Source organism: Cyanistes caeruleus, chromosome 5, assembly GCF_971803275.1.
Source record: "Cyanistes caeruleus chromosome 5, bCyaCae1.hap1.1, whole genome shotgun sequence".
NCBI lineage: Eukaryota > Metazoa > Chordata > Aves > Passeriformes > Paridae > Cyanistes > Cyanistes caeruleus.
The window spans coordinates 44,363,568-44,381,055 of NC_141705.1; the positions used below are offsets into that span (position 1 = coordinate 44,363,568).

The following is a 17,488-nucleotide window of genomic DNA, read 5'->3' on the forward strand; positions in this document are numbered from 1 at the left end:
AAGTGCCTTTTCTCTGAGCTCAGCAGAGGAAAATGATTGGCAAACACTAATTGAGATTTGTTTAAGAACTGCTCCCAAGGCAATCTGAGCACAAAGGCTCATAGAAATTGCCTAATTCCTTAGTTCTCACTTAAGATGGAACACTGTGGAAGGAGTTTGCAGCCAGCTCTGATTTTTAATGGAAGTTTCATCATGTTTGTATTTTCCCCTTAGCAGGCTCTCAGCCTCCACGAAGCTATCAAGGATGCTGACAATAAGGGCAGATTAACAGCTCTTCCCTCTGTCCTCAGAGCCCCTCTGATTCCTTACAGCATCTGCCACCAGGGGACAACCTCAGGCTGGACAAGGAAACACTGAGTGGGGACTGGCACGTAAATCCAGAGGGATTCTATCCCAGCTGCTGACAACCCCAGTTCACTAACCCAACTGACCTTGTGCTCCCTTTAATACAATAAGGCAGCATTCCCCTGCTGTCCCAGCCTATCATGCCTTTCTCCTGGCCATGGTGTGAGTGTACCATTACCCATCATCTGCCACAGCTCCCTGTCATGTCAGGAGAAACAGTTCCCATTTCTGCACCTCTTCCCTTCGCCCTCTAGCAGTGGACAAGGAGATGGTGGCTGCCCATCACCACCTCCATTAAGACCTTTCCCAGGTCAGTCTTTTCCCCCTTGGCTCTTGGCCTTTCCCACCTACGGCTTCTCTCACCTCTTTAGGGCTGGCCCATGTCCCTCTGTGGCATGTAGTTGTCCCCAAATCCATGGAGCAGGGGATGTGGTGGTGGTGCTCCACACTGGTCGTGGGTTTGCTGGGGTCCCTCCCCAAAAAATTCAGAAAAAATCACATCTTGGGAGGAAAAAAAACGAAAATCACAAAAAAAATGGTATTTCTGAGGGATATGTGGTGAGGGACCAATCTGGGGCTTAGCTGGTTTGGCAGGCTCTTTGCTCCAGAAACTAGACTAAAAAAGCACTATTTTCCCCCCAAAACAAAGAGAAGTGGGAACAGCCTGTAACAAGGCCAGATGCATTCATGTGGGTCTACGTGTCTTACTCATCCCAAAGGCCTCTCCTTCCCTCAGAGACCACAAGAGTAGCACCACATCTGCATTTAGGAGAGGAAAAAATTACAGAGAATATATTTTCCTTCCAAGGGAGTAAATCCTGATGCTTTGTGGAAAGCTTTGTGAAAGTGTAGGTGTGATCCACAACTGGATGTTGCTGTTAGTCAAAGGTTTTTATTTTTATGAAAAAATAGAAAACTTTGTATCTTACACTACAGAAAAACCCATGTACACAAACAAAATGCACAGAGAGCATCTGAAGAGGGGGAAGGGGAGGAATAAATACAGCAATGCTACAGTCTCCTATGAGTTAAAACGCTGATGCCAAGGAGCTGAGACAGATGCTGCAGCTCTGACAGTGCTGGATGCACCAGCTCCTGCTCTACCTGCTCTAAGGAATTACAATAAACGTTTGGCAACTAAGTGTTAACCTTAAGACTGCTACTGATGTATTCTACATCTGCCTTAACATCTAATTTCAAGTCCACAGCAGTCCAAGGAGTCACCATTTCTTGAGCACTGGGACTTTCTACAATATATTCAACACTGTATAGACAGAAAAAAACAAAGGATCTTAATTTTTTATCCTTCTCACTATTAACATATAGGAGGAACAAATAAAATTTTCAACTTATTTTTCCCCCTTTTATATCAGTCTTCCTTTTTAATACTCAAGTAGTTTTCCCAAGTGGTAGTTACACAATGCAAGGGTGTCAGTCTACACAAGCCATTCCTGGGGACACTTCCTTCTCCCAAAATGAAAAACTCTATCAAAAAAAGCCCTTCCACCTTTTGGATCCTTTGAAATACCTCCCTCTAAGTTATGACCAAAACACACTGGAAAATCAGAATCTGCTGGCTCAGCTGCAGCAGTAGAGACCTGGAAAAGCAAAGTGCTTGGACTTACCATGGGCAGGAAATACACCTACAGCCCTTTCCAAGAACATAACCTGCCAAAAAAGTTGCTGTCCTCTTGTTCTGCCACACTCCAACACATGTAATCATGCCCATCACACGAAGTACTTGCAGTTCTTGGATGGGAACTGAAAACCTCCTTTGTCTCTGGAATTTCCTCATGGACATAGAAGCTGTAACCTTTGGACCTTACACATTAAAACAATGCTTAAATGTTAGCCCCGAGACAAAGTCTATTAATACAGAGATCTGTAGCAAGAACAGCTCTTGAAATAGATAGAAAAGGTTATTTATTTATTTATTGGAGGAAGCAAGAAGAGGTGCCCTATTTACAAATGCAGTCTGGCTTATGAACAGTTTTGTTTTCCACTGGTTTATAATTTTGAAGCATCTGGTAGGTATCCCAGCAATACAAATGATGAAAAGGAGATTTTGCTTTTAAGAGCCCAGGAAAAAAAAAAAAAAAGACCAAGTTCAACTCCTCCCACAGAACCAAGAGGAAAGGAATGAGTGGAGATGATGGGCAGAGAGTGCTACATATTTGCTAATAGCATCTCAGTGCAGCCAATGGGTGCAGGCAAAAGAACGATTCCTCCCGGTGAAATGAGTTGTTCCCGTCTTCCTACATGTTATTTTCCCAAGCACTGGAGACAGGGAGGCACAAATAATCTGAAGACTGTTCTGCTGACAGCTCTAATAATCTTATTTATTATTTGACAAATCTCTTCTCCGTGCAGAAATTGTTATGTCTTGATACCCTCTTCCTCTTTTGTGGTCCGGTGGCTGCCAGAACGAAACAACAGGATGAGAAATGACACTATCAAGATTTGTTAGACCTCGCTGTGGCTCCTTTCCCTCCTTTTCCTCCTGATTCCTGAGGAACTCAGCAGTCACCTGCAGAGAAGGAGGGGGCCATTTCAGAACAGGCAAATATTGCCTGAAGAAGCCTTGCTGTAAGAAAACAAAGCCCTCCTGCTACAAAAAAAAACCACTCCGTCTCTTCTCCTAGATGCCTCCTTTCTGTAAAAAAAACAATTCTGTGTATCAAATCTCATCCAAAGGCTGGGGGGAAATGGAAGAAAGACTTTGAAACAGCTTCAGGTGCCTTGCAAAACCTGTTTCCACAAGACATGAAGGACAAAGGCCTCCTTTTGGCTGTTCGAGCTCTTTGGGCTCGGCTCTGCAGCACTGGGGATGAAGTGAGCTACAACTTCATATATTGATGTTATTGCTAAGGAAGGATGCCACAGGAAGCAAATAACTCTAAGAAAGCAATACATTTACAACAAACCCTTGCAATCCGCTGAGCTGTTTTAAAATCCTTGTCTAAGTCTTCACGAAATAAAAGCCCAACATATGAATACCAAATTAACTGTTAATCCTAGGCACAATAAAAATTAACTGTTTAATCCTAGGTACAATAAAAAGAGGAGGACAACCCCAAAATATTTATTGGTGTGATTCCCAGGGGGCTGGGTTGCCCTCAGGTCCCTCTGAAAATACCAGCCATGGGCTTTAATGGATACAGTGAACCCCAGCTACAACCAAGTCCTGATCCGAGCTGCACTAGCCCCTGACCAACTGCACCTCCTTGCCCTTGGGATGCTATTGCTGTGACCATGTTGGGCTGCTCTGCTCTTCCTTCCCCTCTGTGCTCTGTCACAAAGTGGCCAGGTCCACAGCAAGCCTAGAATGCCAAGGGACAGCCTGTGACAGTACAGTTCCAAAAATAATCCCACTCCCGCCGCTGTGGGAGAAATACTACAAAATCTCCACACTGGATGGCCACAGGCTGATTTCCACACTGTGCCCCAGGACTTAACCCACAGCATCAGAAAAGGAACAACAGAATCCCTTCCTTCCAGCTAAAACCACCTCATGCTTTCTCTCCTGGGCTCTGGGAACAGAGGCAATGGCAGCACTGGGTGATGGCTACTGGGGCTAAAGCTCCTGTGCAGAGGCAATCCCATATGCTATCTTTGGCCAGGACACAGAAAAATTGGTGCCACGTTGTTGCTGGAGGCCATCAAGAACCAGATGTTTTACTTCTCCTCTTCTGGATGTCCTCAACACATGGTGTAAAGGAAGAGGAGGGCCAACATCTTTATTTAAGCAAACTCCTTCTATCTCATATACGTAATCAAAACTCCTGAAGGCTTTATGTGTCGATCAAACCAAACTGCAGCAAAAATACAAAGCATAGGGGTAACACAAAAGGGAGGCTGAGTAAAAGATGGAGGAAAGAAGGAACAAACCAAGGAATGAGCCCCAATCTTGTACCTGATGTGTAGCAAACTGTACAGTATATACATCTTCATCACGTATTATCCTCCCCAAAGAACAAATAAAAAGAACTTGGCAACACAGAAGGAGGAAAACAAAATATACACCCTGTATTGTATTTGCCATGGAGCAAGCGACATGTTTATATGCTAGTCTCTATAACTTAATGCTGTGTAACAGCATTGTTTTTTCTTTTCTTTAAATTTACAAAACAAAATATCTATCGAGAAATAATCTAATCATATTGCTCTTCAATACACTTCTGTAGACAAGTAAGACTCCAAGTTATACTTCAGCAGACTGCAGCTATTGGGAGTCCATGAATGGCCACAAAAATCCTCCATTCAAGTCAGTCCTTGGAAGCATTACCATGTGTTGCTGTAATTCAATATATAAAGGTGCTATATATATATATATATATGTACCTCCCATGAACAGAAAACACGTGGTGGAAGGCTTGTCATCACCGCTGAAGCTTAAGAGACTGGTTAACCTCATGTACAGCAGATTCGTTTCCACGTTCCATGCATCTTACATTGACTTCATGAAAATGAGGACACAAATAGGAAGAAAAGCAAAACTTTAGTCAAACACTGCTTTAGAAATGCTGCAGCAGAGGCCAATGTCCTTCAGTTATAGAAAGCACCGAATTTCCCTTTTTTATCTTTTCTTGTTTTTTTTTTTTAGTCAAAATAAATCTCAGGGCTAGAGTACAAAGTGCAGGACCGACCCACTTGAGGAAGCAACTTTAAAAACCGTGTTACAACGGCACCATCCCATTCACCAACTGGACCTTCATCTCTTGAAGGCTGTTCATTATCTTCTTCTGGTGACCAACAAGTGTCACTCCCAGACGTCTCAAATCCCTGTGGGAGAAAGCAGACGTTGGTTCCATGGACCTCTTAGGCACATGTCGCCGCGCACACCACGCGCCGCATGCACTGCTGCTGCTGCCAGTGCCTACCTGTTATCACTGGCAGCTCCCAGAACCAAGTTTAGTTGGCAGGTTTTATTTTCCCCATTTGTAATATTTTTCTCTTTTTTTTTTATGGCTGACAGCATCTCAGAGAGGTGATGTGATTTGAATGAAATCACCTCGCTGGCCAAGGAGAAAAGCCAGACAGCAAAGTGTCAGCATCATCTTTGGCCAAGGATTCTGCTAGGCGTGAAAAGTCCTATTTCCAAGAGAAATTCATGTAAGAAAGCCCATGTTGCTGCTTCCTCTTCTCATGGGAGAGGCTGGTATTTGATCTTGGATATGAGCAGCGAGGAGTGAGGTCAATCCATGCTTTCTTCCTCTTCAGATGAGGGAAAGCCAAAGAAACACAGATGGCAAAAGACTCGAGCATGGCCACCATCCTGATGACTCCTTAAAGTCAACAAGAATTAGCAAAGCAGCTCCCCTTTGGGTCTTTGCAAATCTTCCCATAAGCCCACATTTGGTTTTGCTTTGGGGAGGTGAATTCTAGAAGCCAAGGGCATTTGTGTTGATTCTGCCTACTGGGCTACCATTACAGGAAAGCTGTAAAATAAGATGGTTAATGAAAAACGCAGGATCAAGCAGAAAGATTGTTTGTCATCAGCTCCACCCCCAAAATTCAGGTGTATAGATGAAGGTAATCACTTTCATGTGATTCACGTGAATGGCGTAGGAGAGGCATCTCCAGGGTACAATTTATCCCATCCAAAGAGAGGAGTGGGACAAATCATCTGAAAATACCACAGCAGGACCTTGGGCTATCACATTCAGTGACCCCTCTAAAGCCAGGCAAGGCCATCAGTTATGGCAGAGTGTAATTGCAGAGATTTCCTACTGTGTGGGAAAGTGTTAACAAAGAAATTGTAGGAATGAAAGCTCAGCAGAAACATCAAGACAGTTGCATATATATTTCCAGCACAAGACACAGAAGCTGTTAGAGAAGCAGGTTGATTATAAGAGATGTGGTGTTTTGTCTGAACACTTCCACTAAAAAAATATCAGTCCCTCACTTTCTACCTCCAGACTGGAATGAATTAAGGATGTTTCTAAGTTGTACCTTATGGTCCTGCCGATACACTTGTGAAACCCCAAGCTGTTGACACCCAGTGTGCAAGTCCTTTAGGAGAAAGTTCTCCACCAAAAGCCACTGAGATGTGACCTTGAACAAGCAGGTGCTTTTTGGAAACCACGCTGCCGCATTTGTGCAAAGGCTGGGAATCCCCAGCGACACCTGGGAGCCCAACCATCACCTGAGACGTAACTGCAAACCCACAGTTCACAGCAGGGCTGTGTGCTGGACTGCAGGCGAGCACCTGCAAGGAACACCAAAACATTTTCACACCAGCTACCCATGGAGGTGTGCCTCTCTCAACAGCTGGACAGAAACGCCTGTGCAAGTACAACCAACCACCCATGTCCACAAATTACACAGATGAGCGCTGCTTTGAATAAAAAGCAGTCTTGAGTGAAGGCTAATACATTAACACATAAACTAGTTGAAGCCAAAAGCTACATCTGTACTTCTCCAAGGACTGTCATGTTTTCTGCCTTTTGATTTGGAAAATATCAGGTTTTGTGCTTCGGGCAAAACACATAATTTCATTACTGTACCCTTTTTCAGCAACGCTTCTTGATGATGCAAAGGGAAATGATAACATAAGAGGCACAGAGCAAAGGAGGTCAATAAGACACATCGGCAGTGCTCCTTACCTGGCAGAGAAAAGGTTGCAGCACCTGCAAAAGGTGTCTGCCTTCTCAGGGGGACATGCTTTCATTTCTACCTCCACTGAATTGTGAAACTAGTTCAGCAAGCCATCTTAATAATGAAGGAAAATGAAGTAATGCTATTGTTACATGCAATTTATTTTATGTACACAGCACAGTAGGAAGTTCACACCAGAGATCCAAAAAAAAAAAAAACCAAAACAAAACCAAAACAAACCAACCCCCAAAACCAACACAGTATAGGACCTGATTTTTAAAAGAGACAACATCCATCTTCCCCCTGCTGAGTCCTGCTCTGCTGGCACTTTTTGAAAAATCAGCTTTTTTTTTCCCAGGTATCTAAAGTGCAAGCTGAGCTCTTTTGAAAATCCAGTACCACATATTTCACAGAGGTATAATTTCTGACACTCTCGCATGTTATGCTGGAAAAAAACAGCCTGAAACTCTGAGAAAAGCATGCATCTCTTGGCCTTTCACACACAGCCCCATCAGTCCAATAAGCCCTCCACCCAGTTCACTACACAGCCTTTTTTCCCCCCATACAGTATCCCCTTAACTTAATATCCTTGAGGAGTGTCTCATTGATTTACAAGAGAGAAAGAAGAAAAAAGAGTTTCTGTTTTCAATACATTAACTGCTCACCAGGGGATCCAGTCCAGTTTTTTATTTTTTTTTTTGAATATCAAATTCTCTCAAATGTGAAGCCACCAGCCAAAAGCATGGGGGACCCCTCAGAGAGGGGAAAAACACTACAGTGGGGTCTTTCACCTCAGCAAAGATTAACCAGAGGACACAGCTCCTGAACCAGATGCTCGCCAAGTATAAAAATCAGCAGCTTTATTCAAAAGCCACCCTGCACAAAGCAGGGACAACAAAACATTCTAAAAACTGCCTAGAGAATGTAGGAGCTTTAATGCTCAAGATGCTTCAAGCGTGACTTACAGCACGTTGCGTGCTCCCCATGCATCCAGTGCTGAAGGACTTAAAGCGGTGTAAGGCAGAAGACAATTTTGAACAGAATTGGGTGCACAGACCAGCTGGTTTGGGGAACAAAAAAACCCCAACAACTTCTGTGCCAAAGGGCTGCAAAAACAAAAGCCTTTAAGCTCCAGTCTGGAGTTGCCTGGTTCATGTTACTGCAGCCAAGTGGAAATTTCACTGGGCTCAGCTCTGCAGAGGAGATATGTGCAGACATCCACTGAGGCTTTACAATAAAAATGCGCTTTCCCTGCAGGAAAAGGCAGAACCGAGACCCGCGGGCAAACAACACCTGTGATCAGATCCAGGCTGCTCCTTGCTGTGGAAGTGACCTGACCCCTGGTGTTGGGTTTTGTGCGTGCCTCTGCAGTGGAGATCCGTGCACCCATGTGCTGGGTGGTCCCCCTGCTCCAAAACACTCGGCCTCCCCAGCCAGGAGACAACTTTTATTCTCATTTTAGGGAGGAAAGTTAATTTTTTCACTTCTTCCATTCATGTAGGGCTGGAAATGAAAGCAGGCAGGAATTTGAATCACTTGTCAACGAGGTATTAAAAGGCTTACCTAAGATGACCAAAAAGCCAAGGAAATAAAGGGGAAAATTGGTGTCAGCTCATCCCAAGCAGCCTGTACACAGCTGCATGCAGGCTGCTCTCTTACCACTGCCTTGCACGGAAGCCCAGCTGCAACATGCCAGTGACAACACAGTGTGCCCTTCCCTGCAACAGCCTCCATTTGCAAGGGTTGAATTCACAGTCTCCATGTTGTAAGAAATAGATTTAAAACATTTTATTTACAAATAGAACTACTTATACACCATGGACCAGTTTGCCAAACACAGTGTAGACTAGGACTGGATTGCCACATAAAATACAACCCCCTCACCAGCCGGTTTAGTCATGCAAGCAAAAGGGCCACAGTCCTGAAAGATCTCCGTGGTCAGCAGCCGTCAGCCTACCACAGATATTTTGTATTCCATCTCCCATCCAGGGCAGGTCTCACCACTCTTCTGCACGTGGTGTAACTACGGTTGCCCATGCAGGCTGGGACTACTCATGGAGTTAGTTAGTTGTCAGTTTGAATGAGGGGAAACAAGAAGAACCTCAAAGACCTTCAGACGATGCTAAAGAGAGAGGAATCTGCTTGCTAGGGACATTTGCATGAAATGAGGACTTAAAAAAATTTTGTTTTAAGAGTTCATCTGCTCTTACTCGTAATTCCCATTCTACTCGATTACAAGATGAGAATTTGTTCAGAAGCAGACACATCACAATCCCAGGACTGAGATTTCAGGTTAAGAATAAGAATCTAGAGCAGGTGAACTCTTAAACGTTCTTCATCCAGTATAACTTTTAATAAATAATTTATTTTATTTTTAGAAGAAAAATATATACAATGCAAAGCAACACAACACATATTATTACAAATATTCAGAGCTCTTCATCTAATAACAAACAACAGGGTGTCCTGAGATTCAGTGAGTACAGATCTTTCAAAAGGTGAAAATATGTAGTCCACATGGTTAGTAATTGGTCCAGTCAAGGGTCAGACTGAACCTCATGTCATGGATCTATCTATTCTTGAGTATTGTCCTGGTAAAGTTATTCTTGCAGTGGATTGAAAGAGCTCCAGACACACTCAAAGTCACTAGGTGGTCCACAAGTTTAAAGAGCAGGTCTGGTCCACTGGAAAGGTTCCCTTCAAGTCTGATATCCAGTTGGAAAGAGAGGGTGGAGGGTGAGGCTCCACTTTTCACAAGGTGATTCATCCCTTTGCAAGAATTAGAGCTAAATGTAGAAATCACTCTTTGTTTGAACACATACATTTTCAGGTCTTTGCTTAAGTAGGCAGAGCTTAGGACTTGGGGTGATATTCATCCATCTTAGATTTTTAATCTTTTGCTTTCAGAAATTTGTCACTAATTTGAAATTTCAGAAATTTCAGGAATTGTAACTAATCTCTTTTCTGGGATAAATGCATCAAGCCATCGGTTTGAAAGAATCAGAATGGTAATCAGGATTTTGCTTTCCATGCCAGGGGAGGGAGGTTTTAAAATAAAAATGCTGAACATCAACTATCTCAACCAGGTCCTGTAAAGAAGCCACAAGCTGGGCACCCACAATTACCAGTCCTATCAGTGTTATGGCCAACTCCTCCTACAGCACTAGCAGGTTTTTTTTTCAGTAGATTTTAGAAATTCTTTACATTTATAATATTTTTTTTTCCTGCTTTTTCTGGCAGCAGTTATCCACCTAATTTCTACATCTGTCTCCTCCACAGTTTAATTTAGTAAAGATAATTTTGGGTTGTATTTGAAGGCAACCTCTTAAATTGTAAAGACTGTTTTACTGATGTCATTTGGGGAAGCAAGCTACTTTCATATGTTGATATCATCTTTTCACCCGATCCCCCCAAGTCCCAGCTCTGGAATAGACAGAACAGTTGCCTCTATTAAAAATGACAAGGAACATTTAACCTGAATTCTCCTTTGTAGAGTACAAAATGTTTTGTTCCTCCCTTTTACAGGGAGAAAAAAAACTATCACCTCCAGAAAAGCAACCCCTATATCAACCTTTAAAGAACTTTGTTTGTTCTGGTGTTTATTTTCCGGAGAACCCATGAGAGTCTCAGCTGAGCCCACCAGAAGCCATTTTTCTCCCTTACTTTATTTTTTAAGGGCAGTCTGCCAGTTTACATCAGCCTGAGTTCAGGACTTCAATACATGACACTTTTCCTCTTAAGCTGTTATGATGGTTTCTCTTTTTTCAACAGCTGAGAATCTGCAGGTTTTTCTTTTTTTACTGTTTCTGAGATGAATGAGAGAAGTTTTGATTTGGATGGGTACTTGGCCTTTTGATTAATTTTCCACAGGTTTTTCAAAAACAGACCTCAGTGGGGTCAAGCCTTCTTGCCAAGCCACCTCTGCAAAGCAAAGGTGTGGGGGCTGACAGAGAAGAACCAAGCAGGCATCTCTGCAAGAATCTCTGTCCACAGGCAGCTGGGGTGAGGAGGGGGAATTTATTTGCTGACATGGATAACTAGCTGGAATAGGTTTCAACATTTTTTTCAGCTTCAACTGAAATGGAAGATGGACCCATGAAATGTCTCCTTCCAGTTTAAAAAAGCAAACCCAAAAGCTCCCCCAGGCTGCCAGGCATCAGCTCCTTTGCACTGCTCTGCTGTTCTAAAAGCCCAGAAGATAGCTGAAGCTGGGCAGCTCAGACATGTTGTCTCTACTGGGACCAGCAGGATGACATTTGTGCCACAAAGGACATCCTGGAACCTGGTATGGGGGCCTTTGAGGAGGTCTGCAGCTGGTGAGAGTCAGAGCATCTCTGGCAGCTATAATCTTATTTAAAGACTTTCAAACCAACTTGCCTTTCTGGCTAGAACTGTGCAGGTAATGGGTTTCTTGGTTCATTGCCAAGCAGGAAAAACATCTTAAAGCACTTTTTGCATCACCTGAAAAGGTTTTGCGGGACATTTTTGAAATTTCTGGAATACCAAAGAGTAAACATAGGGAAATAATTAAATTTTAAAGTCAAATTAAGATCTTACTTCATAATCTGAAATGCTGTGCTTTAGGAGTTTGGAGGTCGGGAATGCTTTTGTCAGCAGCATGAGATGCTAAGATGGTGTAGGAGGGATAGTAAGATTGTGTAAAGTTACACAAATAAGTAAACTATCTAATTTGCTGTTGAAAGCACCCACTAATTTGGGTTTCAAGTCAACATGTTCTGTGACCCAAACAAAAGCATTTTACTTCTGAGCATTTTGTGTAGAGCTCTTGAAACCGCAGAAAATTCTAAAGAGGAACAAGCTAGAAGCCTAATTTTCTTCTTTGTTATGACTAATTAAGCCAAACAGCAATAAATCTGTGATGGATTTTAGACAAACATGCATTTTCTACTGGAAGTTGCTCTGGTTATCAGATTGGGGCAGTACTGTGAAGGGGAATGCTCCAGTGTTTTCCTTTTTTCATAAATTACTGCTTCATCCTATTCTCCTTCTTCCCACTCAGCCTCTGGCTGGCTATTCCTGCTGTGTGGACTGACCAGCCTGGGGATGGGTGCCCTCTTCCTTGGTCAGTGTTTGTAGATTATCAGTCTAAACTGTGGAGTCCTCAAAAGCCCAAGTAACATGACACATAACTGCAGGACAAGGCTGGGAAACAACCTGTAAGGGTCTCAGGAGCTCAAAGGAGGATGATCTAGGTAAGAATCCATGCACCCTGATTTCCCAGACAGTTGCTGGAGAGGACTTCATCCCTAGCTCAGGGTTTTCATGTGAATGGTTGAAAAGACACTGGATGAGTCCAGGTGTAAGGGGCAAACATTGATGGTGTGAGTGGAGCAAATAAAATCAGAGTGAGAGCAGATATGCTCCTACACTCCCCTCCACCTATGTAATGGAAAACTGAACTCCATGGAGATGTCACCGACCTGCATCACACCCCTGTGCTGTATGTTGAGCTCCACAGCAGGCACTGTGGCAGACAGGAGCAAATGATGCAGTTCTGTGGAGTGGGGGGATTTTTCTTGGTTTATTCTTAATCCTCAGAAGCCATTCTGTATGTGCAGTGGCAATCTGCATGTGGTCAGTGGGGACACAACCTTCTCCAAAGCAGCAGATACAATTCTTCCCATTCTGCCTTAATGCCTGCAGTGAACTAAGCTCGAATTAACCCAGCTAGAAAGGCAGGCTTTGAGGCGAGCTGGAGACAGCGCAGGCAGCAGCAGGAAAGTACTGAGACAATTACACAAGCAAGGCAGGCAATTAAAGGTGGAGCATAGCAAATTAGCAGCCCTGAGGCATTTACCAAGTCATTTTGTTGCCTTTACTGCAGTCACACCCACGTGCAAAAACCACAGGCACATTCAGAAGAAAGGGTGTCATTCAGGAAGCCTGTCCTCCAGAGCTGTGGGTTGCTGATGCTCTTGCATTGGCATCAGCTCTTATCCATTTCTGTTAATGCTGAATACCATTTCCACACCTTACTGGGCTTCACTGTTCACTTGGTTATATCCAGACCAGCCGTGAAACCAGCTCATCATCTGCTGTGAAGCCAGGATGTCTCAGCAGGGACTCCAGCACCTATAGGTTTACTAGTAGGGTAGAGGGTTTATTTTGTTGGTAACCCCAAATAATCAACTGCCATTGTGTCAAGAGGGTGGCCTGGCAATTACAGAAACTCATGCATCAATTTCTGTGAGTAAAGGAGACAAAGTTCTGGCTGCCAATGTAGTGATTGTAAATTTTAGTCTTGCCTGCACTTGTCAATAGAGATGCTATAAGGGAAACTGCTGACTGCAAACACAGGGTAACATTTTCCCTTTCTGCAGCCTCATCCTCGCATACTTTTGAATGGTTTGTCTTTCTCCTCCCTCCTCCCGTTGCAATTCTGAGAAATGAGGTGAAAATGATCTGGACACTACTCACTCTAGGGTCACCTGAGCCACTGCATCCATTGAACTGTATCCATTCTCCATGAAGATCTCTGTGTATCGGCCCATTTTGATGGCTTCCAGCCACTCACCCACGGACCTGTAGGCACCACTCCCGACTGGACTGTGCTCTACCAACAGATTTGACACCCTAAAGATAAGCAAAAACAAAGAAGCAAACAGAATCAGCATTGAGACATACACAACGGGACTCAAGTTGCTTGCACTTCTTTTTGTGGTAAAGATGATTCTTCCACTTTCAGTGATTGCTGCAGCCCAAATCCTCCTAGCAGGCTTGATAAGCAACGTGTCAAACACAGCACTTCACCTGCAACCTTACCCATTCTTGAGTTAGCTCCTGCCATTTCAGGTCCTCTCCACACGCAGAAAGAGGAGGAGAGGAGTGGCATCCATCCCAGTTACCCCTGGCTGTCACTGTCGGACACAAAATGATTTACACAGACACCGCTCGATGGGTGGCAGAGGAAGAAGAAGCTTTATTCTGTCGTTTCAGTATTTATAGATTCTTGACAACAACCAGGGATTGGATAGTTAGGTCACTTTCCTAACCACACTGGTCGTAAGAAACATCCATCAAAAGACGTATCTTTAATGGAACGTATAAACATCTATGTTTGTAGTTACTTTTCTGGGAAAGTGTTTAGAAACTGTGAAAACAATGCCAGAAAGCTTCATTTTCAGGGTGACACCTGGCCACAAGCAGGCTCCCCCAGTCACTCCTGCTTCAAAGCCCTGGCTTCGATGACTCCTGCTCTGCTCTCTTCCTCCACCTTTAAAGCTCATAATTAACTTAAGGCGGCGCAGAGGCTGGAAGCTGAAGCCCAGATGCCATTTCCCAGCAGTGGCCATCAGTGGCAGGCAGCTGTTAACAGCCCAGGGAGCATCAGCAGTCCGGGGCTGCTCCTGCAGGCTTTCGGATGCCGGCAGCATCCCAGGAGCCTGCAGAGAGCAGCAATGCTCCAGCCACGCTCCAGCCCTGCCAGCAGAGGTACACTCCTGCTCCCACACCCTCGCTCCAGCCCCTGCCATCGCTCCCTGCCCAGCTGTGGCACGCAGGGAAGAAGGGATTCAGGCGGATAATAACCATCCACCGCGGCTGGAGCACCCGGGCGGTACCCGGCAGGGGCAGATAAGGATGTGTGGGGAGAAAAGAGGGCTTGTCCAAGGTCAGCCGGGAAAGAAAGCAGGTCTGCTCCCTGCTTTGTAAAACCGGGCACACAACTAACACAAGCCCTGCATAAAGATTATTACCTGCAGGTGAAAAAAACCACCCCGTTTTCTGGGTGAGCCTCTGATGGTGGCTATTACACTTAAAAGACTTTCAATTGGAAGGAGAGCTGGGATATTATATTGTTATAGCACTTCAGGAATCTTCATATATTTTATGAGCACATTAGTATTATTTGTTTATTTAATACCGATGCTGAAGGGTCTAATAAAATGTGAACACTTGCAGTACCAAGAACATAATGGCTTCCCATAACATTTTATACACATGAGAAATTCAAAACTCCTAAGTAATCATAATGAGAAGTGGATTTTCATCACTAATGTCAGGAGGTACCTAGTGATATCATAGCACATGCTGTAATGTAGAGAGTGACTTCCTCTCTTATTTGCATTAATGAGAATTTCCATAAAAAACACATTACATATATAAAAAAAATCCTTTACAGCTGCTCTATATTGAAATTATGATTCATTTGGAATTACTATGGTCTGAGCACAGCAATCCATGAGAACAGAAACACAGCTCCAAAGCCTGACCGTTCAGGTGCTCTATCTATATCAAAAATATCCACACCAGCTCTTTAAAGGAGAGGTTTGGAATTGCATGGACCCATTCATGAAATAAAACATCAGCAAAGTGCTTAGCAGCTCAAGGAAGTGGTTTCCTGCCTATTTTCCTATCTGACATAACAGTTTGGTATAAAAGAGTGCAGGAAACACCACATAACAGGCCTGGAAAATAACTATTCTAAGTTGAAAATAAAAGAGAACCTCACATACTTTATGCTGCCATAAACCTTTTCCTGCAGGTTTGCTGGCACTGATGTTACATCTAATTGCTAACAAGAATAATTTCTTCTTCAGATGGTAAATGGTACACGTAAAATAGCCCAAGGAACCAGATCTATCTCATATTTAAAAATATTAACAGAATTTTCAGGTTCTTCTCTTTCAGTGCACAAAATGCCAAGCGCAGGGACACTGCAGAGATGCCCAGTTACAGCAGGGGAGATGTGCCACATGCAGCTGTGCAAGGCTCACTTGGAAGGTGTGGGGACAAATGACAATAAACTCACAGCAGTATACCTGTTTTGGCCCATAGCACCAGTCTAACCTAATCTTGTCTCCCTCATTCCTGCTTAAAGAAAATGACATATCTTTTTTTGTCCCTCCTCTGAGGATAAACTTTTCTGAAGGGCCTTTTCTACTGTTAATCTGGGGAACTCCACTGCCATCAGTGAAGCAGCAATAATATACATACATATATATATATATATATATAAAACTTCTTTTCCACCTTGGGAGGGACTGCGTGATTAGCAACACTGATGGCTCAGATGTAAATGTGTGCTTACAGTGAAAATAGAAAAAGCCTCTCCAAGACTATTTAGCTCTTTCTCCCCGAGTGCAGCTTTATTTCTTGATTGTGTTTACCTTGTAGCTATTCAGATTTATGTTTAAATAGAAACTGGCTGTTCTATTCACTTAACGTGGTCTTAGCAAAGGGTTTGTGTACAGCACCTTGGGAACCAGATACCTCCTCTTGCAATTACCAAGACTCTCATAGCTTATGGTGGCTAGCATGCCTGGGAATAGTTGTGGAAGGATGTATCTGGACATCCACGAGCTTTGCACATCCTAAGAGTTTACCCAAGAGACACTTTTTGTTTGTATTACCAAGATAAAGTCAACAGGCAGGTAATTGGAGCAGTGTTTACTATCTACCTCATGCACTCAAGTCTTGCCTTCCCTAACCTTGAAGTAGAGCTCAGGTAGTTTTGTCACAGACAAAGTATTGCCAAAACTCCTGTTTCTGAAAGACAGACCATGGTAATTTTCTTTGTGGAGGCAGCACTACATTTAGAGTGAGTGAATTGCTCACTTGGCTGCCAGCTGCAACAGAAAAAGTTGATATGAGTCAACTCCCCTGGACATAACAAAGCTGAAGGAACATTCGCCCAAGAACACACGCAGGCTAAATAACCAGAGGGAATCCAGCCCTAGGGGTGGGTATTCAGAGAGGGAGCTTGCTCTGAGAAGTGGTTCTGGGCTGAGTCTGTACCTGCTTGATGCATTAACCAACGTCTTCAAGCTGCTCGGGTTACGGATGAGCTTGTCCAACATGCTGACAATTTCGTCAAACTTGGGCCTGCTGTTGCGGTCTTTCTGCCAGCAGTCGAGCATTAGTTGGTAGAGAGCAGCAGGGCAGTCCATGGGACTTGGCAGGCGATAGCCTTCCTCCACGGCTTTAATCACCTACAGGACACAAAACACAAGGCTTTTCTTCCCCTCATCTTTTTCCCAAATGCAAATTGACTTTAACACACGACTCTGGGATCAGCAATATGCTCACAAAAAAATCCTGCCACCCCCCAACTCTGCATAGCTGCAGAGGCAACTATGAGAGGCAGAGGCAGAGACAAGCTCAGTAAGCCCCTTTATCTTTCATATTTTTTATGGGATGGGTTGAATAACTTTATTTTTAGTCATTGCAAAATGAATCTAGAAAGCCAAGGCACTGCTGCAACCAGATTGCCTGGTTGCACTTGTTCAAAGCTCAGTTGTGGTCTCTACGTTATATACCAGGAAACTCCTGGAGCCTATGCTAAATCCATGAAAAAGAGCCTACAGGGCTTTCTGGCATCTTCTTGGAGTGCAGTGATTTTGTTTATTCAGATGTTGGCTTCTTTTTAAATGAAAAGGCATGTGCTAGACCACAAATTTGTATTACAGTAATAAAAGTCTGACTGTATTTCAGAAGAGACTTTGAATGCTAATTGATGGATGGATTCAAGGCAGAGGCAGAACAACCATCTCATATATCATTCAATACTGTCTGGGTCTAGTAGTTT

The 17,488-nt window shown here is 43.6% G+C and overlaps 1 protein-coding gene across 13 annotated transcripts in view; it reads right to left on the minus strand.

The window, feature by feature from the left end:
* Nucleotides 1-2,251: 2,251 nt before the first annotated feature.
* EPHA5 (EPH receptor A5) overlaps nt 2,252-17,488 on the minus strand; it is a 193,017-nt gene continuing 177,780 nt past the window's right edge. For 5 of the 13 annotated variants that reach the window (XM_086888280.1, XM_086888271.1, XM_086888270.1 and 2 more), the window contains 3 exons: nt 16,699-16,892; nt 13,381-13,536; nt 2,252-5,127 (listed from right to left, as the gene is read on the minus strand). In XM_086888280.1, coding sequence (XP_086744406.1) covers nt 5,022-5,127; nt 13,381-13,536; nt 16,699-16,892 — 456 coding nt within the window. In that variant the 3' untranslated portion in view covers nt 2,252-5,021. Of the gene's footprint in view, nt 5,128-8,715; nt 9,729-12,905; nt 13,047-13,380; nt 13,537-16,698; nt 16,893-17,488 lie in introns of those variants that run through there. The other 8 variants (XM_086888279.1, XM_086888267.1, XM_086888269.1 and 5 more) reach the window with 3 other exon arrangements.